The sequence below is a fragment of the Molossus molossus genome, unplaced genomic scaffold, assembly GCF_014108415.1.
Source record: "Molossus molossus isolate mMolMol1 unplaced genomic scaffold, mMolMol1.p scaffold_m16_p_14, whole genome shotgun sequence".
Lineage (NCBI taxonomy): Eukaryota > Metazoa > Chordata > Mammalia > Chiroptera > Molossidae > Molossus > Molossus molossus.
Window position 1 is genome coordinate 8321112 of NW_023425349.1, and position 25948 is coordinate 8347059.

Here is a 25948-nt window from a genome sequence, read left to right on the forward strand (position 1 = left end):
AGTCCATCCTTACAGCCTGGAGCAGCAGTGCAGACCGACCTCTGCACAAAGGGGTAGCAGCAGACAGAACAGAGATGACAAAAGCTAAAAACATAAATAGTTTCAAAAAAGGGTTTAGGTACCTCCCGGGACAAAGGGGCGGAGAATGCCACGTGAATGTGGATGCAGGAGGGAAGGTGGGGCGAGGGGGGGACGTCTGTGACGGCAACCTGGCCTTCAGACCGGCCCCTCGGTTGTCCGCATGCTACGCCCTGAGCCCTGGGGACCTGCTCAGACCATGACAGGTGCAGCTGCTGCCCTCCGGCCTATCTGTAAGGAAAGTTCCAGTGTTTCCACCAGGACTACCCCACTCCACTGGAAACTACTTCACACCAAGCACACCTCACTCTTGGAATTGGCCGGGGGGACTGAAGCAGTGACTTTGCTCCCGGTTCTGAATGTTACCAGTAATTTTCTTCCCAAAGCCTTCTCAGTGAACACAGGCACGGCAGGTGGAAGAGAGTGACAGTCAGAGAACTATGCGAACCGCAGGCGGGACAGGCGAGGACCCTGTGACGGGACCGTGGGGCTGTGGGGATATGTGATGGGAGAAAGGCCGTTTCTTCTCCCATTCACGCTTCTGAAGGAAGATGTTTAAAGTTGTTTTTCTTTTCTTTTTAAACCATGAACATATATTACTGTTATAATAAAATTTATAAAAATAAATTGATAAAAATATTTTTTTAAAAAAATCTCTGCATTAGAGACAGTAACACTTAGGCCCAAAATAAAACAGCACTCCTAAAAATAAAAGCCTGCTCCCTATTTGGGGCTAGGCAAGACAGGTGACCGTGGAGACACCCCGAACTCTCTGATGTCAGGAAAGGAGCGGATACATGCAGAGACGGTCGGGATGGAAGAGGTGTATTTGCGAGGTGACCAGGGCAGGTCCCCCATGGGGCAGATGCTCGGGAAAGCTATTTCCCCTTTTTTTTAAATCCTCACCCGAGGATTTTTTTTTTTTACATTTATCTTCAGTCAGAGAGGGAGGGAGAAAGAGAGAGAGAAACATCAATGTGAGAGCAACACATTGACTGGTTGCCACCCACACGACCCCAACCTGGGCAGGGGACGAACCACAACCGAGGTACGTGCCCTTGGTCAGAACTCAACCCGGGACTCTTTGGTCCTCAGGCCGACGCTCTACTGCTGAGCCAAACCGTCCAGGGTGCTAGTTCCCTTTTCTGAAAGCCACCTGTTAAAACACTGTTGGAAAAGCTCAGTAGATATCTTCAAAAATTTCTTAATTTATGGGCCCAAATATGAAAAACAACATACTAACAGAAATCTGCATTTGGTGAATCCACACCTGCAGAAACAACGAAACACCCTATGTCGCAGAGACTCGGGGGGAAAGAGCCATTTTGGAAACAGGGCCGTATCTGTGGGAAGGGTGACCGTGCAGCATCTTTCTGGCTTGTGGGTCAGCTTTGTATCCAGCTCCACTGGCAAGTCTCACGTCCACGCTCCCTGTGATTTGTGACTTGGAGGAAAGGTGGGCAAATGAGCTGCGAGAGAAATCTCCTGGTTTCCTTCTGAGAACACATTTTAATGGAATTCACGGTGCACTTGGGTGCACGGCTGGTAATACTGCTAACAAATGAAGCACAGCGCTAGCTGCTGGTTCCACCCCGTTCACTAAAACCACAGATAAATTAACATGGTGATGAAAATGAACCACAACAAAAACAGGAGGACATTTCAAACAGGAATGCAAGTGGCTTGTGCTCACTCAGCAAACGGAAAAGCACTAGGAGACTTACATTTTCTTTGGAAAATGATCTTGTGAAGCACAGGTATCTGGTAACCTTGGATTTAAACAAGCCGTCTTTCCAGAGGTCAGCATCCACGCCATCTGCCGTCTGTGCGACCTGCACCAGGGACAGAGAAGGGCCGCAGGTAAGGCGGGGCGCAACGGGGGCGTGAGCCCACAGCTTCTCCCTACCTGAGCCAATTAACACCGGCAGGAACTCTCCTGGCATCTCATTAGTTCATTTCACTAGGCCCTGGGAAGAGATTTTCCAAAAGGGGAAAAGGGAGAGTGTGAAAAATACAACTTCTAAAAATATTGTCCCCGGGGAAGCCATTGATTAAAGACACCCTGACAAAAATGGTTCTAATGAGAAAAGAACAACTTTTGTTGTAATGGACCGAGGAGGGATTGGAGAAGTCAGCACATTAAGTTGCTCATTACCACTTACTCGGGGGACAGGAGGTAGGGGAGCAGGAAAAAGTCCAATGGGGTGTGAAATGCCACCTGAGAGGGGCACCGCCTGTGGGGAGACCGACACGTCCCCCTTGCTCCAGGGCCCTGGGGCCAGCCAGGGTGTCTCAGTCCGTGGGGGTGTACTGGGCACCAGGGGCAGGTGTCAGGAAAAGACACTCCTCGGCGTGTCCCCTTGGTGCCAGCTCTTCGAGTAGTGTTCAAGGTCAGAAACTGTATCATGATCGAAAAATAGGGAAGACCCAGGGCCTGCTTCACCGTCCCACCAGGAAGCCATTTTCTCACGCGCATGCAGGCATCTTCCTCTCCAAAGAGTTCAAGGACGAAGCCAGCCCTGACCTGGGCCACCCAGGACCTGTGCACTGGACTGTGGGGCGGGGCGGTGTGGGGAAGGGATTATGCTGAGCCAGAAGGAGGAGAGAGGGGGCTGCCGACCCGACGGCTTCCCGCGTGGACTGCCAGTCTGGGGCTGCCCTCTTGCTCGGCAGCCCAACAGACAGCGTTACCGGCATCTTGTCAGGATTCATGGACCTCCAACCCCTTGGCTGGCACCCCGTGGGGGACACCAGGAAGCCTCAGGGAGCAGCATCCCACTCGGGGTGCACTGGGAGTCTCCCTGTTGTCCTTGTGAGGTGTCGACGTCGGATGCAGTCCTTGATCTGACAACCTCCCTGCTGGCCATGCTGACAAACTGCTGAAAGTGTCTCCATTCATTACACAGAACAGGCCTGGGGTCAGCCCCATCCCGAGACACACTCACAGCGCTGACCGCTCCAATCACACGCACGGGCCAGGCGCCCGGGCTCTGCCAGGACAGTCCCGGACCCCCCACAGCCACGGCTCCGAGGCTGCCTCAGAAAAGCTCACAGGTCAACAGGCGGAAGAAAAACACTTTTTTTCAAACCCAACAATTGTAAATTAGCAAATGCTACAAAGGAAGAAGAAAGGTCCTTCTGCTAAACATGCAAATGTGTTCAGCCTGAACTCTGGAGGAGGAACGGCAGGGGTAATCTTAGGGACCCTTCGCTCCAACCGGTCCAGGGTGAGGCCCCCTCACACTTCTCTCCATGATGGGCTCACACGGTTTCCTGAAAACAGGAGATTTAAAGCAGGGGCCCAGTTCCCCATCACCAAGGATCCTCCAGTTTGTTTCCCCCCTTTGACTCCATGTTTTAAAAGACTTTTTGTTTCCTAAACTCTATTTTACTGCATTTCCTCAATTCTAGGATGTAGTCATTTGGGAATCACCGTGGATTTAAAAAACACCCCTTTAGGGAAAAAAGAAATAGCTTGATATCAAACCATACAAAGCTATTTTAAGGTTCATCTCCATTTCAGAACCAGTAATATGTGAAAATAAAAAATGTATAGGTACAAAGAGATGAGGAAACCTATTTGGTTTCTGTATAATAGATGTATCAGTTTTAATACATTAAAAACAAAGTCTGCAGAATACGCAAAGTCTGAGGAACCCCAGGCGGGGCCTCGAAGGGAGCAGCTGTGTCTAACCCTCCACTGGGAAGGCGTTCAGAGGGCCCCCTACACCCTGGGGAACGCCACGGAGGGTGCTGTGCGCCCTCCATCCAGGCTGTTGTCTCTGCAGTTTGACAGTGATGCTCCCTCTTCTCACCGCTGCTAGACGTTCCTTCCTGGGGGAAGACCCCTTGGAGGAGAGAGGCCAGTGCAGATGTGGTCACCAGCAGACCGGCCCTTCCTCAGTCCCCCTTCCCCGTCCAGGCAGCTACAGCCCCCGACCCATCTGAGACGCACTATAAACGGACAACCAAGCCGAAGGCCCGGCTGGCCCTGAGGCCACGACTCATCTGCAGTGGAGTGAAACTGTGGCGTGCCCTCCAACCCAGCGAGGGGAGGCGAGGAAGGGGGGGAGGGGGGAGGAGCAGTGAGGGAAGGAGAGGGAAAGGGGGGGAGAGAGGGGCAGGGAGTGTGTGTGTAGGCAGAATGCAGAGGCACCTGAAGCCTGAGCCACGCGAGCCAGATCCACGCGGGGCCACGGCTCCGTGAACAAGAGCGGGGAGTGAGAAGACCGGGTCCTGTCTCATCAGCAGCCCGAGGGGCGCGGCCCTGGTGGAGCAAGGCCAGGCCTTCCCTGAGCGAGTCCAGGCACCGAGAAGCTTCTTTCCAACCCAGTCACACAGAGGGGCTCACTGACCGAAGTTCTCCCCTCCTAAGTTCGATGAGCTAACGACCTACAAGATAAACTATGGGTGAGGCCGGCATCTTCGTGGGGTGTCCCTGCAAAAGTTCAATTCTGACCCCGTGAGCTCAGCGGCCAGCCTCTGAGACTAACACAGGGAGTGTGTAGGGGCCCCCTCCTGGGCACTGTGGGATTAGAGGACATGAGCGTGCAAAATGCCTGCCACATGCTCACCGGGGAGTGCCCACGTCTAAGCTAAAGGTGAGGACATACATCGAACCAAATATTAAAAGTGATGTCACGCTACACCTGGGTTCGAAAGTCCTGAACTGTCGCATTAGAGCTCCACTCCGACCTCCGGTCCCGGGGCTGTGTCCCACCTCTGGGCCACCTGGTCTTCCCACATGAGGCACACACGCGGGTGACGACGTGTGTCTGCCCTCTAACCCGCGAGGACGCTGTCTGCTCTGCTCGCCATCTTTCCCCTGCACTAAGCCGGCCCTGACCCTGTGGGCTCAATCAAAACTTGATGAAGGAATGAATGAAGGAGTCAGCCACTCAATCAGGAGCAAAGTGTGAAAAGCCACAGACCCTGCCAGCTATCCAAGTCAGGGAAGACTTTTTAAAAGTGGAATTTCCAGGATTTAACCCCAGAACTGAGTGTGTCCCCCTCAAAATCAGCACTCTGTGAACAAGAGGCCAGTGCGGGCCTCTGTGAGGCCACTTATTTTTTTGGTTACCTTGCTTGTGCCTTGTTCCCCAGATGACTAGAGTATGATCACAGCTGCCGCTGACCGCAGTACCTCTGAGGGTCTGTTACAGGGCTTCACACACACGCACACGCACTCACACACACTCTCTTCCTACATGCACGCACACACACTCACACACATGCGCACACACACGCACGCACACACTCACACACACACGCACTCTCTTCCTACATGCACGCGCACACACTCACACACACGTGCACACACACGCGCACACACACTCATACACACGCACACGCACTCTCTTCCTACATGCACGTGCACACACTCTCATACCTTCCCTCTCTCTCGTTCTAGCACCTGCCTGGGTATAGGAGCCGCCTCTGAGGAGGAGGAGCGTGAGCACATGGGTTTATGTCTCTACTAAAAGTCAAGTGGAGAAAGGATGAACCTGTTAAAATAAGGAGCAAGAGAGGAGTACAACACAAGAGAGATGCCAACCAGTGTGTGCAGGTGTGCAAAGTGGGAGACTGAGCAGAGTAGGGGGTTGACATGTGAAGGCCGGGCCCCTCAGACCTCCAGGCCCGGAGCCACCAGACACCAGAGGGCGAGGACACGGAGGTGGGCGGGTGTGAGTTAGGGCTGAAACAGGCCGACCGGAACAAGGTCTGTAAACAAAGCGGTTGGGCTCCCACCCCTACCCCATTTCTGAGGTCGTTTCTGCAGACACGAAACCGGTAAGGCTCAGGACTCCAAATACCAGCCTGGAGGGTGGGGAAGGAGGTGAAGGAGGAAATGAGACTCCAGAGTGGGAACGAGGGGTTAACAATACACCTTGAGTGGGCCCCTCTCCCCTGCCACCATAAGGCTCTCCCTGGCAGCCAGCTATACCGCCCCCCCCACACACACACACACGTGCTGGATGAGGAAGGACCAGTCCCTGGAGTACAGAGTAGAGAGAGGCCATCACACAGACTCCGGGTGTCCTTTCGCAGAAGCTCGCCCTGCTGCATCCCGTGTCCCCCACCCCGTCTCCATCCACAGATTCAACGCCAGGAGTCAGCAGCGAGCTTAAATATAGACTGACGACAAAGGGTCACCAGGTATTGGGGGACAGTCAGGGCCCAGACTGGATGAAGGGGAACTTGGAGGCGGCCCAGGTAACAGGGAAACAATGAAAACTGAGGAGCCCACGGTGAAACCTCCAGTTCGTACCCTCAGGGATGAGGGAACGGGCAGCTGCACAGAGCAAGGATGGGCCACTGTGAAAATCTCTTCAGAGGAACAATGTAAGACAATATAAAAAGCCTAGAGATAAAAAAAAAAAGTTATAGCTATAATTTAACAATAAAATACTGGAAGAGAAAATTGAGGAATTCTTCCAGAAAATGAAAAGCAAAGATGAGATAAACTACAGGATCAACACAACATCAAACTGAGGACATTTTTCGGAAAGAGAAATAAAACATGGACGAGAACTGAGCCTCCACATTCAAGAGGCCCTGAGTGTTCACCACAGCAAACGGCCAAGTCCTGCCCCGGAGCAACAGATCAGACCATCCCACCAAATCTGGGATTTAAAAACCAGAGAGAAAGAACGGGTCACATACAAAGGAAATGACAGGTCACAGAGCATGCTGTGCATTACATCCCCATGACCTAATTATTTTACAACTGGAAGTTTGTACCTTTTGATTCCATTTAACTTTTATGATAAGAAAAACAACCATTTCAAAGACCTCATCTGCTGGGGTGAGGAACAAAGATTTGCGTGAGAAACGCTTGGTACCTCGGCCGTCCCGCTCGCCCGGGACCAGGGCGTGCAGCAAACCCTCACAACTGTCAGCGCTTCCTCAACGCCGGCTCGAGCGCCCTCTGCCCAAGAGAAGCTCTTGAAAGACACCCCAGCTAACCACCAGATTTGTCAACCTGTTCACACCCTGGTGTTTTAAGAGAGCCCGCCCACATTTCAAAGATGAATTTGGCAGACACGAAGCAATCAAAGGGGCCAGGAAACTCTGCAGACATTCCAGAGGAAATATCTGGCTGACACTCTGAATCGGAATGAAGTTCAAAGGACCCTGGATATGTTAGATCATGCGCTGTGGAAACACACACTTGGCCTGGGTCACACCGTGGCCAATGGTGGAGCCACTTTAACTCTTCACCGGAGACTGAGGCAGAGCAAGGAGTCAGGGAGCCCAAGCAAGCGTCCTCTGGATCCCTAACTCGCATCTCCCTGCAACGCCCTCAGCCCCAGGCTGCTCCCTCGCCCCCTCCCAGAGCACAGGGACACGACTGTCCACTCCTCCCTGGCCTCTGTGTCACTGCACCGCCCTGGCTGCCTCTCCAGCTCTCCCTCCTCGAGCTTGTCTTCCTTACACCTGCCTGGCCCATCCTGCCTCTCTGGCTGTGCTCCTGGTCCCTCTCACACCTCCTCACCTGGAAGGTTCTCATCCCCGGCCTGCGGGAAGCAGCCTGCCCTGCCAAGCCTCCCCAGGGACACCAGCCGGAAGTACCCTCTCTTCTTCCGGGAGCTTCCCTCTCCTTCAGCTGCTCACAGCAAACCTTCTCTAACATGGACACACATGGGACTGTTCTGGAATATAATTTTTTTAATGTTTTTTATTAATTTTTAGAGAGAGAAACATTGATCAGCTGTCTCCTGCACGCCCCCTACTGGCGATCAAGCCTGAAACCCAGGCACGTGCTCTGACTGGGCGAACCAGTGACCTCTTGGTGCATGGGACGGCACTCAGTCCACTGAGCCGTACTGCCAGGCTTGTAATACAATTTTTAATGCAAAAAAAATCAGATAGTAGAAACCTAAAAAAAAAAAAAAAGAGTGGGGCTTTCAAATACTTGCAAATGTGTACAATGTTGCCAGAGAAAACAGGACACCTGGTTAAACTAGAATTTCAGATAAACAACGAACCGTATTTTGAAATTTAAAATTTTTCAGATTTAACTGGGCACCCTGTATTTTTATTTGCTAAATCTGGCCTGAACAAAAAGGCTGGACTAAGGCTTTCTTGAATGAAAACTGGAACAAAACGAAAAGTTGGGCAGCAGGAGAATGAATGCCGGGTAGCGCCTTTGGCCCACCGGGACCCCACGTCAGGGAATGAGGGCGCGGTGGCCCCGGACACTCACCGGGAAAGAGCTAAAGGACATGAGCATCATTCAGCACAAACAAGCAAGCGCTCACTGCACGACCTGTCTGACAGTAAGAGCACAGTTATGACTTAGTTCTACAAAATCGCACACATGCAAATGCATGGGAAGCGAGGACGGAGAACAGACCGTCAGAGTGGCCACCAGAAATCAGGGGTGTGGTGAAAGTCAGCTGGGCTTTGGTGGCATTATTTGATGTTTCAAAATAAGATTTCTGTATTCCTCATTTAATTAAAAATAAATATAAGTTTTGTTTTGTAAAAAAAAAACAAACCCCACAAGTCTAGAAGGATATTTCCACATTGTGTCAGGTCAGAGAAAAGAAAAGGTAATATTGTCATTCTTTAGTTTACATAATTCTATATGATTTGGATTTTCAGAAATGAGCTTTTATACTTTTAAAATGTCATGAAGATATCCTTAATTAAACATGTAAAAGGCAGGGTTCACTGACCCTCTCTACCATAGGTCCTGGCAGTGAGCGAGAATTTCAGGATGGAGGGTGCGTCTGATCAGCAAAGGAACAGAGCAGCCGGCGGGTGAGGCCGGTTCCTGCAGACGTTCCCAGGTCCTCTTCTGGCTGGATGCTGCATAACAGTCTGTGCCTCATACCGCCCAAAGCCTGCTCTCTGGGCCAGGGAAGCAGGGGAACACAGCCGGTTAAAACATGGACGTTGGTATCGGAAAGATGTGCATTCTAATCCGGACCTCACCACTCAGCAGCTGTGTGACCTTGGCTGAGCTCCTCCACCTCTCTGAGCCTCAGCCTCTGCCTCTGTAAATGGAGACGGTGGGTTGTATCTCGTACGGCTGCAGTAATAACTAAGAGAGACAATGCAGATAAAGCGCTCTGCCTAGCAGCACCAGCACTCAGTGATCACTTGATCGATGGTCAATACTGGTGTTGGCGTATCAGGAGCACTGCTTCCCTCCCACACCCAGTGGGCAGGCTGACCTGCTTTAAAGAGAGACCTCTCCCTGCACATGTGGTCATCACATGGGCACAGGTCCCCTCTTCCTTTCGGCAAATGTTTACTCAGCACTCCTGATACGGAAGGCGCTGGCACCACGCACGGCAGCAGACAGACGTGCAAGGCGCGGTCCCCACCTCGGAGCAAGGCCAGCAACGCGGCGCATCGCAGTGAGGGCACGATGCTGAGGCAGGAGACCTGGGTTTGATCCCAGCTCACCCACACCTGATGTGTGATCTATCTTTTTTTTTTTTTTTTTTATCCTCACCCGAGGACATTTTTCCATTTTTTGTTCAGGTAGAGTGTGAGGGAGAGAGAGGAACAGAGAGAGAGAGAGAGAAACATCGATGTGAAAGGAACACATCGAGTGGTTGCCACCCGCACAACCGACCAGGGCCGGGGACAAACTGCAACCGAGGTACGCGCCCCTAGCGGGAACCGAACCCGGGTCTCTCAGGACCGCAGGCCGACGCTCCAACCGCTGAGCCAAACCGGCCAGGGCCTGATGTGTGATCTCAGGAAGAGCCCTCCAGCTCCCTGAGGCTTTGTTTTCTTATTTGTAAAATATGATTATCATGGTCATTTCACAGGGTCACTGTGTGAAGTAAATCCTGTCTACAGGAGCAGCGGGCACAGGGACAGACAGACACAGCACGGATATCCAGCGTTACTGGAAGTGCTCGGCAAAGTGATGTTAGTACTGTAAGGAATGAACTAGAATAACAAGGCACCTGGGGTGGGGCGGGGGAGGGGAGGGAGAGGAGAATCAAAGGCAGCGTTGGTGGGATACACCAGGGAGCATCAGCAGGCAGAAGTGGGGCTGAGGAAGGGGGGCAGCACACCCCTGGCAGACTGGGTCAGAGCCCTGGAGGGACCGGGCGGTGCAGGGTAAGAGTGGAGACGGCGGGCAGGGTGGGCGGAGCAGGGCAGGTGTGGGAGTTAGGACTCCCTTGGTGGAAGGGGAGGCATCTCTGCAGAACTGGGAGCAGGAGAAGGAATTCTAAGTGGTGCTTAAAGGAGAAGCCCGGCGCTGAGAGGGGAGGACCGGAGTGTCTTAGAAGAGGCTATGTGGGCAGATGGTGGGGACCTGAGCTGGGTGGCAGAAGAGATAGGAAAGGACGATGTGAAAGGTGAAGCAGAGGTAGAATCAAGAAACTGCCGCCCTGGCTGGTTTGGCTCAGCGGTTAGAGCATCGGCCTGCTGTCCAGAGAGACAGGGACCGGGGTTCGGTTCCCGCTAAGGGCATGTCCCACAGTTGCAGTTTGTCCCCGGCCCAGGTTGGGTCGTACAGGAGGCATCCATCGATGTGTCCCTGTCACGTCGATGTTTCTCTCTCTCTCTCTCTCTCCACCCCCCTCCGCCCTCCCTTCCTCACTCCCTCCCTCCCACTCTATCTGAACCAAAAATGGAAAAATGTCCTCAGGTGATGATAAAAAAACAAAGAAAGAAAGAAACTGCCTGACAGGGTGTGGGAGGGGGCGTGGAGGAGCCTCAGGAGGAGTCTGGGCTCTGTCTGGTAGGAACAGTTCAGGGGCAGTTGTGGGTTGGGGGACGGGGTGGGAGTGGTAAGGGAACAGAAGACAGTCTAGTTCCAGGATACTCAGAGTGCGCATCAGACAGCCAGGCCACGAGGGCGTGTCTCCCAGGCAGGTGGAGTGTGGGCCGGGCGAGGAAGAAGGGAGGCCGAGCACAGGTCACCTGTAGGGGGTGGCCGCTCGGCTCCAGCGTCACCGGGACCCCGGCTGGAAGAGGACCTTGAGAAAGGCTGGGACAGCTCCTGGGGATGTCCTCGGTGTGGGAGACACCACCACAGAAGGGGGATCAGAAAAGAACAAGGTAGAAAATAGGTGAAACCACATTGAAGGGATAAGAGAAATCACTTTTAAGAAAGAAGGGCTATACAAGAATATTTGATGATCTAAGAAACTACTGCAATAATACAGTAAGGAAATGCCATTCAATACTAAGCATGTTGTGAAACAGTACATACAAAAGAATCCCATTATTGCTAAAACACACACACACACAAACTAAAACTAAAGGATATACCTATATCAAAATGTTATCAGCATTTTTCCTCTGAGTGGTAAGATTGAGTAACTTTTATTCTCTTTCTTGCACTTTTCTGTATCTTCCAGATTGTCTACGAAGAGCATATGTTAGTTCTGCATTCAGAAGAGGAACATATCAGAGAAGGAAGAAATTGGTCAACAGCATCCAAAGCTGAGACGAGGTCGAGAAGAGTAAGAATCAGAAAGGAACAACTGAGTTAGACAGTTAGACTCTAAGGGGTGAGTGAAAATGAAGAAAAAGCCGAAATGCCCTGGGCAGGAAGGGCTCACTTGCAAAGACAGTGCTGGAGTGCTGGTGAGGGGCCAGGAGGTGGTGCAGCATCTGCCTGTTTTCAGGAACAGGGGACAGCGGCAGGTTTGTGTGGAAAGGGGTAGAGAATGAGGACAGAATGAACGCATTTACACAAGGAGGGATTTACAAGCAAGGACAGAGGCAGATAGAAATGGAAATGAGAACTCGCCTGGGGGATCAATCTTGGGAAGGAACAGAGCCACCCACAGGGGCTCCATCCTTTGCCACCTCTTGGCTGGGTCGGTAAGTTATGAGCAGGCAGGGACTACATCTGACATTCACGATTCCCAGTGCCTAGCCCAGGACCTGCGAATAAATGAACGCCTGCCTCCCCTCTTCTGCTGCTCCACCCACCTCCAAAGTTTAAGGGCATCCCCTCCGAACCCTGGAGCGTGGGCCTGTGTACAGGAGCATGCCAGGCGACTCAGGGAGGCTGGAGAATGCTCACTAAAAAGCAACGGCACAGGTCTGGAGACCCCTACTTTGAGACTCCAAGACACCTAAGTGCCTTGTGAAGAACAAGGACGTTTTTCTATTAGGCCAAACCACCGGACCTCAAGACAGGCCCAAGTATAAGCCACAATTTCTGACTGCAGTTCAGTAAGATGATGAAAACAAAATGGGCCTATGACAAGAAGGCAACGTCACTGATGAATGGCACTGTTTTTGCCCTAGCTAGGGCCCTAGCAGGATATGGTTAAGAAAATAGTAAAATCTCTCAATCCTGGGACTAGCAGAAAATCCAGTGACCCTTTCTGTCTCTCCCAGGCTTTGAGCAAGAACACTGGTCTGCGCGCTGGCCCAGGCTCCCCTGCCCCGTGTCGCTGGCTTCACCCCTGCCCCAGCTCTCCACACAGACCACCTGGAGAGGTGGCCCAGGTTCCTGCCGGAGCCAACCCACTCAGATTGCAAGGCCAGGCTCTGGGCTGCTGGCTGAAAGAGACCCAGCAAGATAAGTCAGACAGGAAGGGTGAAAGTGATAGGATTTAAGAGGAGACAAGTTGAACTTGTGCGCTCATGAGTCATCCTCAATGACAGGAGCAAGAAAACAAAGGAGATGAACTGGCACTTGGGACTAAGTCACCCTTCCTATTTACTCTATTACTCAGCTCTCAAACCACGTCGCCAGCTGTAATTGCATTTCAATTCATGTTTAACACAAACATAACTTAGCTGGATGTTGGCATCCAATATCCCAGACACAGAAAGGCAAAACAGAAATGAGCCAGCTAATTCAATTCAATGAACGTTCTTTGCATGCCCAGTGGTGTATGTACGCACCCAAGCACCGTGCTGGGTATCGGAGGTGCAGCTCTATGACATACACCGTTCCATGGCCTCCAGGGGCCTTGCGATGCGGACAGAGATAGAACACACTAGCCGACAGCTGTAGTGGAAGAGTGATAAGAGCTGTAACAGAGAAAAGTGGATGCACCATCAGAACACAAAGAGCTAGAACATCATCCCACAGGGAGAGGAAGGCTGTGATGCACAAAGACACAGAGGCAGAAACGGGAACATCTCATTTGAGAACTGGGTAGGGTTCAAGGGATAGGGTGAGGGCTAGAAGGCAGGGAAAGGCAAATAAAAACAAGTCTTAGGTTCCAGTGAAGTCCTTCCTTTTGATAAACAGCTCCTGAGTGCTAGCTGCTGCATTCGGCTGTAAATCAAACAATGAATTTGCCTTTGAACCTAAAAATAGAGAGCTGGAGAACAATTCTAAGCAGGTGAGTAATCTGATCTTTTCGACAGTTTCTACTGACAATACTATAGGACACACAAGGCTGGAATGGAGTTAGGGAGATGCGCTGGGAACAAGTCCACTGGCTGCAACAGAGGAGAGTGGAGAGTAGAGTTATCGGATATTTGCTTAGTCAACAGATCAATCCCTTCTTAAACTCTTGGCCTTCTTATCTTGCCCTCTACACAAACACAGGGGAATCTGCAGTCACATAATTTCCTATCACATAAACCTTATAAACTCATCAGCCTAAACCATGATCAAAAGGGTCATGAAATAGCCATGAAACCAAGTGGTGGTGGGGTTGGGGTGGAGGTGGGCGTGAGGGGCAGGTCAGAATTAGGAACAATAAAAGAATTCAATGAGGTTGTTGGACATAAGCAAAATATATATGTATATATATTTTCAATATGTTTTTATTGATTTTTTAGAGAGATAGGAAGGGGGAGAGAGAGAGAACATCAGTGTGAGAAACAATCGGCTGCCTCCTGCACGCCCCCTACTGGGGACTGAGCTTGCAACCCAGGCATGTGCCCTGACTGGGAATTGAACCAGGACCTCTCAGTCCATGGGACATTGCTCAATCCACTGAGCCACACCGGCCAGGCCAAAATATATATTTTTAAGAGATTAGCTTTCCTCTAGATAAGCTGAGAAGCTTCCCATGTTTTTTCAAAGCTTTAAGATAGTTTGCATAATGAAGGTATTACCAGTTCCTTGACAATTTTAGGGAATGCTAACATAAAACAATTAGGGCCTAGTACTTTTGTTAGAAATAATTCTCTAATGACTTTTCCAACATCTTCTTTTGATAAGGTTTGTTATTGAATTTCTTTTTCTTGAATAGCAGTAGCATGATCTAACTCATCAAGATTTTTAATTTTAGTCACATAAGGCTACACATAGGAACTATTCATCATCGTCTCTTACAATTTTCAAATCTCCTTATACTCTTACTTTCCTTTTTTCAATCTACTTATATTTATTTCCTTTTACTATCATATTTGCAAAAGAGTTTATCTATTATGCTTGTTATAAAAAATCAATTCTCAATTAACAACTCTTCCTTTTCTCTTCTGATTTCTTATTCTATCTTTATTATTTCTTTCCATGTGTTTTTCTAGCTACTTGAGCTGTGGGACAATATTAATTGGTCTAATATACATGTAATTAGAGCCTCAGAAAAAAGAGAAGTAAAGGAGAACTATTTCAATAATGTCCAGAAATTTTTCAACTGCAACAACAGCAGAGAATCCATTCTTTTCAAGTGTACATGGAGCATTTACCAAGACAGATCATAGTCCAGGTTGGGGTTAATAAACTAAAACCCACAGGCCAAGTCCAGCCTGTAACTCTTTGTGTAAAGCCTGTGAATTACACATAGTTTTATATTTTTAAGGGTTAAAAAGAATATGCAATAGAGACCACATGTGGTCCACAAAGCTTAAAATATTTACTATCTGGACCTTTACAGAAAAAGTTTGCTGACTCCTATTCTAGGCCATAAAACTGAGTATGTTCTATGATGACATGAAATTACATAAGATGTCAATAACAGATATATATCTAGAAAATCCCCAAATTCATGGAGGCACATGGAAAGAAATAATAAAAATAGAATAAGAAATCAGAAGTAAGAGAAAAGGAAGAGTTGTTAATTGAGAATTGATTTTTTTGTAAAAAACATAACAGATAAACTCTTTTGCAAATATGATAGTAAAAGGAAATAAATATAAGTAGATTGAAAAAAGGAAAGTAAGAGTATAAGGAGATTTGAAAATTATGAGAGACGATGATGAATAGTTCCTATGTGTAGCCTTATGTGACTAAAATTAAAAATCTTGATGAGTTAGATCATTGCTACTGCTATTCAAGAAGAAGACAACACACATCTAAACAGCCCACAGATCAAAGAAGAAATCAAAAGGGGAATTAAATAGTATTGTTAATGGAATTAAATATAAACACAAAATAATAAAATTTCAGGCATGCAGCTAATGCAGAGTCTAGAGGGACATTCATAGCATTAAAATGGTTATATTAGAAAAAAGAGAGATCTCAAATCAATAACCAACACATCCATCTTAAAAACCTAGAATATTAAACTCAAAGTCAGCAGAAGAAAGAAAATAATAAAGGGAAAACAATAAAACATAATACATAAAAATAATAAAGAAAATAAATAAAACCAAATGCTGGTGTTTTGAGAAGATCAATAAAATTGATAAAAGTCTAGGCAATTTGATGAGGAAAAAAGAGAGATGATAGCAATGATCATTGCTAGGAATGAATAAGAAGATAAAAAGATAATAAAATATTATGAACAACTTTACACCCAGGCATTGGAAAATTTAAATGGAAAAGTTTCTTGACAGACACAAATTACCAAAGCTCATTCAAGAATAGATAACTTGACTAGCACTAAATATTTTTAGAAGCTCACCCAGGTCCAAGCCCAAATAGTTTTACTAGTGAACTCTACAAACACGTAAAGAAAAAAAATACCATTCTACATTAAATATTCCAGAAAACAGTTAAGGAAGAAACACTTCCCAACTTATTATATGAGACCAGCATTATCCTAATACCAAAACCAGACAAAGACACTATAAGAAACAAAAATTACAGGTCAATCAATATTTCTCATGACATATCATAAAATGTCTTAGCAAATCACATCTAACAATACATTAAAAGAACAATGCATTATGTGCATGTGGGATTTATCCCAGAAATCCAAGTTTGGTTCAACACCAAAAATCAATCAGTATATTTCATCATATTAAAGGACTAAAAAGGAGAAGTGATATGATTATCTCCATAGATAGAGATAAAGCATTTGACAAAATTCAATATTCGTATATGATTAAAACTCTCTGGAAGGGTATTTTTTAAGCTTATTAAATAGTATCTCCAAAAAAAGGGGGATACAGCTAACACTATATTTAAGTGATAAAATACGGAATGATTTTCTCCTACAATCTGGAATAAGGTGAGGATGTCTGCCTTCACCAGTTCAATTCAACAGTGTACTGGATGTTCTAGTCAGTGCTGTAGGACAAGAAATACAAATAAAAGTGCGTTTAGACTGGATAGAGGAAAGTAAAATTGAATACCATTTACAATAGCATCAAAAATATGAGCCCTGGCCGGTTTGGCTCAGCGATTAGAGCGTTGGCCTGAGGTCCGGAGAGACCCAGGTTCACTTCCCGCTAAGGGCATGTACCTCAGTTGCAGTTTGTCCCCGGCCCTGGTTGGGTTGTGCAGGTGGCAGCCACTCGATATGTCCCTTTCACATCGATGTTTCTCTCTCTCTCTCTCCCTCCCACTTTATCTGAACAAAAAATAGAAAAGTGTCCTCAGGTGAGGATAAAAAAAATGAAATGCTACCCTGGCCGGTTTGCTTGGTGGTTAGAGCGTCAGCCCACAGACCAAAGAGTTGAAAGTTCAATTCTGGTCAAGGGCATGTACCTCGGTTGCAGTTCCATCCCCAGATGGTTCAGGAGGCAATCAATTAATGTGTCTCTCTCACATCAATGTCTCTCTGTCTCTTTCTCCCTCCCCTTCCTGTCTCCTTCCCTCCCTCCCTCCCACTCCATCTGAAGATAAGTGAGAAAATATCCTTGGGTGAGGGTTAAAAATATATATATGTATATGTATATATGAAATGCTAAAGGATAAATTTGGCAAAATATCTGCATGACTTATACACTGAAAACTTAAAAAATCTTGTGAAAGAAATCGAAGAGAATTTAAATGAAAAGCTATACCATGTTATTTTGAAATAATTTAAGATTTAGAGATGTTACAAAAAATACACAGATTCCTTAAAATGTTAACATTTTACCACATTTGCTTTTTCTCTCTTCCTTTCTCTATTAAATTCATATATTTATTTATACACTGTATTCCGCACAGTGTATCATATCAAGAGGCACACGATGTCTATCTGTCTCATTACTGGTAATGTTAACCAGTAACTTGCTTAACATGGTATCTGTTTGGTTTCCCTCTTTTATTCTTTGCAACTAAGTATTTTATGAGAGATATTTTGAGACTATGTAAATATACAACTTCTCATAAAACTTTCACCTAGTGGTTTTAATATCTAGATATATCTTTTAAGACTAAAAAGAAATTGATAGATGTGACTACATAAAAACTAAAAACTTTGAAAAGATGAATAATAATCAACAAACTTTGATACTATAAAGTAGAAAGACAATGATAGACTGAGAGAAAAATACTTGTAACATATATAATAGTCAAAGAATAAACAAAATATATAAGGGAAACCTACAAGCCAATAAGAAAAAGCCAACAAGTCAACTTTAAAACAGGATATTAACTGAAAAAAATACAAATGGCCAATAAACATGAAAAGATGCTCAATCTCATTACTAATAACAGAACTGCAAATTCATACAATGTGCTCCTCGTTTGGAAAAATTAAAGTAAGACTGATAATAAAGAGTGATGTTAAGGCTGAGGGTAAATAGAAACTTTTGTATACCATTTCCTGGGAGCGTACATAAACTGGTAAAGCAGTTTTAACAGCTATTGGTGGTAACTACTAAAATGTAAAATGTGCACATCCTTTCACCCATCAGCACACACCCAGAGACATATGTACAGGGATACAGGGAGATGTATATACATATGTATACACAGCATTGCCTTTCAAAGACCAAAGGAAACAATTTGTAACTCCATTAGCAGGGCAGTGGCTAACAAGTTAGAGTGAAAACAGTCATGAAAAAGAATGATGTTGATATGAAAAGATTTCCTACATAAATTATTAAGGAAAAGAAGGAAGAAGGAATATTCTGTAGAGCACATGTATTAATAATAATAATAATAATAATAATAATAATATAGCTATATGGCTCAAGGTAATGTAAGTTAATGTTTTAATCCCTTTATAGACATTAGCTTATTTAATCCTCACCACAATTCTATGAGGAAAGTTCTGTGAATATCGCCCACTTCAGAGACAAGGAAACTGAAGCACTAAGAGGTAAAGTACCACGACCAAGGTCATGCAGCTCATAAGTGGCAGAGCGAAGATCTGAACCGAGGTAAGAGGGTTGCAGAGTTTGTGCTTTGGTCACTAAACTATACAGCCTCCCCCTCCCCCTCCCCCCTCCCCCTTCTCTCCCTCTCTACAGGAAGAGGATTGGAAAAGATATAGACCAGCCCTGGCCGGTTTGGCTCAGCGGTTAGAGCGTCGGCCTACGGTCCTGAGAGACCCGGGTTCGGTTCCCGCTAAGGGCATGTACCTCGGTTGCAGTTTGTCCCCGGCCCTGGTCGGTCGTGCGGGTGGCAGCCACTCGATGTGTCCCTTTCACATCGATGTTTCTCTCTCTCTCTCTCTCCCTCCCACTCTACCTGAACAAAAAATGGAAAAATGTCCTCGGGTGAGGATAAAAAAAAAAGAAAAAAAAAGAAAAGATATAGACCAAATTGTTAACAACACAGTGTTACGTTACTAAAACAAAACATTGCTTCACAAGTAATCAAGTAATTAATAGAACTGATTGCTAGATCCCCTGGATTTTGACTACTTCAAGAAACAGATGAGATTCTCCCTTCTGGCCTCATCTCCCTTACACTGAGGTGCCGAAAAGACTCTCTGTCCCCTTAGTGACCGCCATCTCTCAGTAATACAGCTCACCCTGGCCATTCTCAGCTTCAGCCACGTCTCTCCTTCCCCACACGCATCATCCCTCAAGCAAACAGTCTCTTAATCCTGTAACTGCGGACCACAGGAACTGAGAAAGGTGGCTAAAGCATTTGAGTCTTGTAGACATTAAGGAGTGACAGACAAGTATTTTACAAGCATGCAGTAGCGTATTTCTCGTCTATATACATAAGGCTGAAACATAAATGTTTAGGAAAGATTTCTGACAGGCTTAGAAATAAACAGATTCTCTGGTTAACCCCGAATTAACATAAAATTGAAGCCAGCCGAGACTTCTACTTCCAGGAATATAGGAGAAGATATACTTTTTCTTAGTTTTCCCACTAAATGCAACTAAAATCCTGAGAATTAAATGAAAGAAGCACAAGTGCACTCGGAAAGGTTAGAGAAGAAGACAGGCAGCTAGGGACCTTGGGACCCAAGGAGCAACAATGTGGTGAGTTCTGTGGTTTCTTTTGGCCCCACACATCTCAGACCTGGAGCTAAAGAAGCCAGCAACCCAGAAACAGCAACAGACACAGACCAAAAAAGCCCTGACAAAAGCCTCCTAATAGATCATTTAGCCAATAACAGATCTACTCCAGCCAAATACCATATAAAACAATGTACCCCCCCCCACCCATGCCCGTAAAGCCAGAGTAGGGGGACTAGCTGTCCACCCTCACAAGGCTGTATGTGACGAGGTATCCCACCATTAGGGAGGGCCAAACAGAGAGCCAGGACCTTCATCCCCATCAGGCAGCAATGAAGCTTCCCTCCCTTTGCCCCTCCCACTCCCCCGTGGAATGATATTAGAGAAACCTTGTGGAAATCAAGACTTTCACCATGCTATCTAACAAGGCCACTTCCCCAACACTGTGATGTCAGTGAGGGCTACAAAAAGAGCTGCAATGAGGCAGTCCCACAGGGGAGGTATAAGGGAGGCTTAGTGGAGTGTTGGAACTCCCATCACCATCCAGCAGTAACAAGGAGCCCCATCTCCTTGGGTGTCAACAGAAGCCAAGTGGGGAACCTGAACTTCTACTCCTACCTGGCAGTGAAGAGATGGTCATCTTCCTTTTACTTCCAGATCAGTGTCAGAATAAGCCAGCTAAAATAAAAGGTTTCAATAAGATCTACAGTCTCATAACATAATGCACACCCCAAATTTCCAGGTTTCAATCAAAACCCACTCATCAAAGTAAAGCACCATGAAACAGAGAGATCTCAAACTGAATTTAAAAAGACAATCTACAGAGCCAAAGTCAGGATGACAGAGATGCTAGAATTATCTGCGGAAAAAAAACCAACTACTTTAAAACAGTCGTCATGAAAATGCTTCACTGCGCAATTATAAACATGCTTGAAACAAATAAAAAGTAGAAAGTCTCAGCAAAGCAATAGAAAGTCTCAGTAAAGAAATAGAAAATAGAAAGAACCAAATTGAAATTTTAGAACTGAAAAATGCAATAACTGAAATAAACTTAATGGATGGACTCAGCAACAGAATAGAAGATAGAGAAGAAAGAATCAGTGAACTGGGAGATAGAATAGAAATGACCTAATGTGAAAAACAGAGAGAAAATAGACTGAGAAAAAATGAACAGAGCCTCAGGGAATTGTGTACTATAACAAAAGATCGAACACTCCTTTCATCAGAGTTCCACGAGAGGAGGAATAGGGTAAGGCTAAAAAAGTACCTGAAAAAATAATGGTTAAAAACTTCCTAAATTTAACAGGCATAAATCTAGAGTCCAGAAGGTAAGCAAACTCTAAACATGATAAATCCAAATAAACTCACACCAGTACACATCATAATCAAACTTCTGAAAAATTAGGACAAAGAAAAATGTTTGAAGAATTGAAAATAGGGGAACGACAATTCAAATGATGGCAGACTTCTCATTAGAAATCAGAGTGGCCAGAGGAAATAACACATCATTTTTCAAGTGCTAAAAGAACTGTCAACCCAGAATCCTATATTCTGTGCAATATCCTTCAGAAATGAACAGGAAATATAGACATCCTCAGATAAAGAAAAACTAAGAGAATTTGTCGCCAGCAGACATACTCTAAAAGAACTGCTAAAGAAGTTATCTAGACAGAATAGAAATGATTTTAAAAAAGAAACTTTGAACCATCAAGAAGAAGGAAAAAAAATGGATATAAAAATATGGGTAAATAGACTTCTACTTTTGAATTTTCTAAATTATGTTTGATGGTAGAAGCAAAAATTATAACACTGTCTGATATGGAAATATTTAAGACAAATATATTATAAATAAGGGAGGGTAAAGAGACATAAGATGTTACCAGATACACACACGCACACATGTGCGCACACACACACAGAATGTATTACCTAAAGCAACCACTAAAAATGCTGTATAACAAAATATACCCCCAAACACTTTGATAAGCCAAAATGAAATTCTAACAAATGTCAAGTGACTCACAGGAAGGCTGGAAAAAGAATACAGAAACAAACAATTTTTTAAAATAACAGAATAAACAGAAAATACAAAATAAAATGGCAGGTTTAAGCCCCAACATATCAATAATTACATTAAATATAAATGATATAACTACACCGATTAAAAGACTGAGCTTTGCCAGATGATGTGGCTCAGTGGCTGAGCATCAACCCATGCACCAAGAGGTCACCAGTTCGATTCCCAGTCAAGTCACATGCCCAGGTTGTGGGCCTAATACCCGGTGGGGGGCATGCAGGAGACAGCCAATCAATGTCTCTATCTCTCTCCCTCTCCCTTCCTCTCTCTAAAATCAATAAAGAAAAATTTAAAAAAACAACAACAGAGCTTTGCAGAGTAGATTTAAAAACATGATCTAACTATATACTGTCTATAAGAAACTTATTTCCAATATAATAGTAATAAGCAGGTTGAAAATGAAAGTATGGAAAAAAGATATATCATGAAAACATTAATTAAAAGGAAGCAGAAGTAGCTATACTAATATCAGATAAAATAGATATTGGAGCTAAGATAAGTATAAGACAGAAAGGGACACTATACAATGATAAAATGGTCAATACACCAAAAAGACATAGCAGTCCTAAATGTGTGTGAACCAGACAACAGTGCTGAAAAGCATGTGAAGCAAAAATGGATAAAATGAAAGGAACAAAAGATAATTCCAAACTTACAGTCGGAAACTTCACCACGCTCTCTCAAACTGATGGAATAACTAGATAGAAAATCAGCCAGGATACAGAAGAATACAACAGCACTATCAACCAAGAGGATCTAATCTATGTTTTTAAAAAATTCCATTCAATAGCAGCAGAGTACACTGTCTTTGCAAATGGCCATGGAACATACACCAAAGCAGACCATTTCATGGGCTATAAAACAAACCTCAATGAATTTTTAAAAACTGGGATCGTACAGAGTCTGTTCTCCAATCACAATGGACTCAAACTAGAAAACAATAACAGAAAGATTACTGGAAATTTTCTAAATGGTTAGAAACTAAAAAAAACAAAACACACAATTCTAAATAACTCATGAGTCACAGAAGTCTAATAAAAAATTTTAAATACACTGAACAGAATAAAAACAAAAATAAAGTATATGAAAACTTGTGGGATATAGCTAAAGTAGTGCTGAGAGATAAATTTATAGCACTAAATGTACATATTAGAAATGGGGGAAAGTCTCAAATCAATAATCTAAGCTTTTACCTCAAGAACCTAGAAAAAGAGCAAAATAAACTTAAAACAAGCAGAAGGAAGTAACAAAGATAAAAGCAGAAATCAATTAAATTGAAAACAGAAAAATAGAAAACTCAATGAAACAAAGAGCTGGTTGTTTTGAAAAGGTTAATAAAATTGACAAACTTCTAAGACTGACAAAGAAAAGAGAGAATACACAAATGATCAATATCAGAATCAGAGAATAGTATAGACTCTGCAGGCATCAAAATAAGAATAAGGGAATGCTACAAATAATTCTGCACATCCGTTTGGAACTTTTAGTCTAATCCTTTCCTTGATTTCCAGGGAGAGAAGAGAACTGGTATCTAAACCAACCACCAATGGCCAATCATTTAATCAATAATGCCTATGTAATGAAGCCTCCTAAAAAACCCAAAAGGATGGAGTTCAGAAAGCTTCCAGGGCAGTGGACATGTGAAGATGTGGAGAGAGTGACATGCTGGGAGAGAGGGCGTGGAGTCTCTGTGCCCTTTCCACATACCTTGCCCTGTGCATGTCTTCCATCTGGCTATACCTGAGTTATACCCTTTTATAATAAACCCGTGATCTAATAAGTAAAAAGGTTCTCTAGTTCTATGGGCCACTCAAATTTATCAAACCTGAGAAGGGGGACACTGAACTTCTGATCTACAGCCGGTCAGTCAGAAGCACAGGGGACAACTTGGACTTGCAATTGGCATCTGAAGTGAGGTGGGGTAGTTTTATGGGGGCTGAGCCCTTAATCTGTGGAGTCTGGTGCTGTCTCCAAGGAGACAGTGTCAGAATTGTTAAACAGCTTGTTTGGTGGGAGAACCACCCCCTTGTTGGAACTGGGTCTAGAACCCCTTTTAAATATTACTTACCATCTAAATTCCTGCAGAATGTATATAGAAAAGATTATTCTAAAATTTATACGGAACGACACAAAGAAACCTGAATAGCTATAACAATTTTTAAAAAGAAGAATAACGTGGGAAGCATCATTCCACCCAATGCCAAGACTTACTATGTAGCTGCAGTAATCAATAATGTGTGGTATTGGCAGAGGGCTAGACAGAATGGAGCTGAATAGAGAGCCACCCAAATATGCCCAATTGATTTTTATAACAGTTGAAAAGCAATTCAGAAGGAAAGATGGCCTTTTCAGCAAATGGTGCTGAGCAGTTGTTCATCCACTGGTGGGGAAAAGAACTCTGACCTAAGTTCACACCTTATACAAAATTAAATCAACATGTACCAGACTTAAATGTTAAATGTAAAACTATCAAACTTGCAGAAAAAAATAGAGGAGAAAATCTTCAGGATCTAGGGCTGGCTAAGAGTTCTTAGATTTGACACCAAAAATATAAGTGGAAAAATTAACAAACTGCACTTCATGAAAACTTTAAACTTTTGCTCTGTAAAAGACCTTGTTAAGATAAAAGGACAAGTACAGACTAGGAAAAAATATTTGCAAATCACATAATCAACAAAAGACTCATACCTAAATACCCAAAGAACTCTTAAAACTCAACAGTAAAAAAACCTAACAATTCAATTAGAAAATGAGTAAAACATGAAGTGACACTGTATTGAAGATACAGACATGACAAATAAGCACACGGAAAGGTGTTCAACATCATTAGCCACTAGAAGAATACAAATTAAAACCAAATGAGTTATCGCTACATACCTATCAGAATGGCTAAAACAAAAAATATTAACGATAACATGCTGGGAATGATGTGGAGAAACTGGATCATTCATACAATACTGGTGGAAATGTAAACTGTTATGGCCACAAAGGAGAGTAGTCGGACATTCTCATTAAAAAACTAAATATGCGACTACCTGATGACCAGCAGTTGTACCCCTGGACATTTATCCCAGAGGAATGAAAACTTAGGTTAACACAAAAACCAGTTCATGAGTATTTATAGTACCTTTATTCATGATAGCTCCAAATGAAACACCAAGATGTCCTTCAGTGAGTAAATGGTTAAACAGATCACGGTATAGGTTTATCAATGAACACTGTTCGGCAATAAAAAGGAACAAACTATTGATGCATGCGTTAGACTTGCCAGACGAGTCTCCAGAGAATTACACTGAGTTTCTGAGGGCGGGGTGGGGTGGGGTGGGGGTGGGGTCAATCCCCCACAGTTACATGCTGTAAGATTCCATTTCTATAATATTTCTGAAATGACGAAATTATAGAACTGGAGAACAAATTAGTGGTTGTCAGTGGTTAAAAGAGAGGTTAGCTAATTCCTAGAGACAGTAAACCACCTACCTATGAGCACTTTTGAATATAAACCAACCAATCCTGAGTCCCTAGCTCTACCTGCCTCCTCCTATCAGGCTCTTTCAGTCTGGGACTCTCTCCCCCTGCCCTAAATCACCCCAGGGCCAGGTATCTGACAACTGGAGACCACCTCTCCAGCCCAGAGCCCACTGACATGTAAACTAGACAGCCCTAAGTCTGCTTGCCCTGCCTTTCCTGCAGGACCACAAAGCGCCCTTGCCAAAGCTTTTCTCTCCCTCCCGTGGCCTCCTGACAAGCCTGGAGCCTCCCCGCGGGGCCCTGCGTGGAGCGGCGTGACCCTCCTCTTGGGATCCCTGACAACAAGCGACTTTTCAACGGCCGTTGTCTTCTGATCTGCTGGCCTCACCAGACCTGAATAAAAATAAAACCCCTGGTACATTTCAACACAGAAATGTTCTGTACCTTGACCATATGTATGTCAATATCTGGGCTGCGAAACTGTACTCCAGTCTGCAAGTTGTTACATTGGGGGGAAATGGGTAAAAGGGTAAACAAGGCCTCACTGTACCGCTTCTTAAACTCCAGGTGAAGTCTCAAAATAGAAAGTTTAACTAAAAAAAAAATGAAAGGAAAAGTAAAGCAGGTCCCTCATCTTTTCCATTAATCCAACTAACGAGGTTTCATTGTTAGAGGCTTTTCTAAATAGCGACTAGGAAGTTTCAGGGAGCAGCAGGAAGTCCCAGAACACTGCATTGTTCCCCACGGGGCCTCTCCGCTGTCCAAAGGAACCCCAACTATGGAATAAGTCATTGCAGTCTTTTGGTCAAAACCAAAATTCCTAGCTGGTCGGGGAGAAGAGCCTTGAAGGAGGCAGTTTAAGCCACTATTTCTGATCAACTCATGCCAACAACAGCCGTTTGCCTCCTG

General features: G+C 44.9%; 1 protein-coding gene across 2 annotated transcripts in view; it reads right to left on the reverse strand.

The window, feature by feature from the left end:
• The window catches only part of MVB12B (multivesicular body subunit 12B), a 160480-nt gene that overhangs the window by 113041 nt on the left and 21491 nt on the right, over nucleotides 1–25948 (reverse strand). For both annotated transcript variants that reach the window (XM_036261138.1, XM_036261139.1), the window contains exon 3: nucleotides 1803–1910. In XM_036261138.1, coding sequence (XP_036117031.1) covers nucleotides 1803–1910 — 108 coding nt within the window. The remainder of the gene's footprint in view (nucleotides 1–1802; nucleotides 1911–25948) is intronic.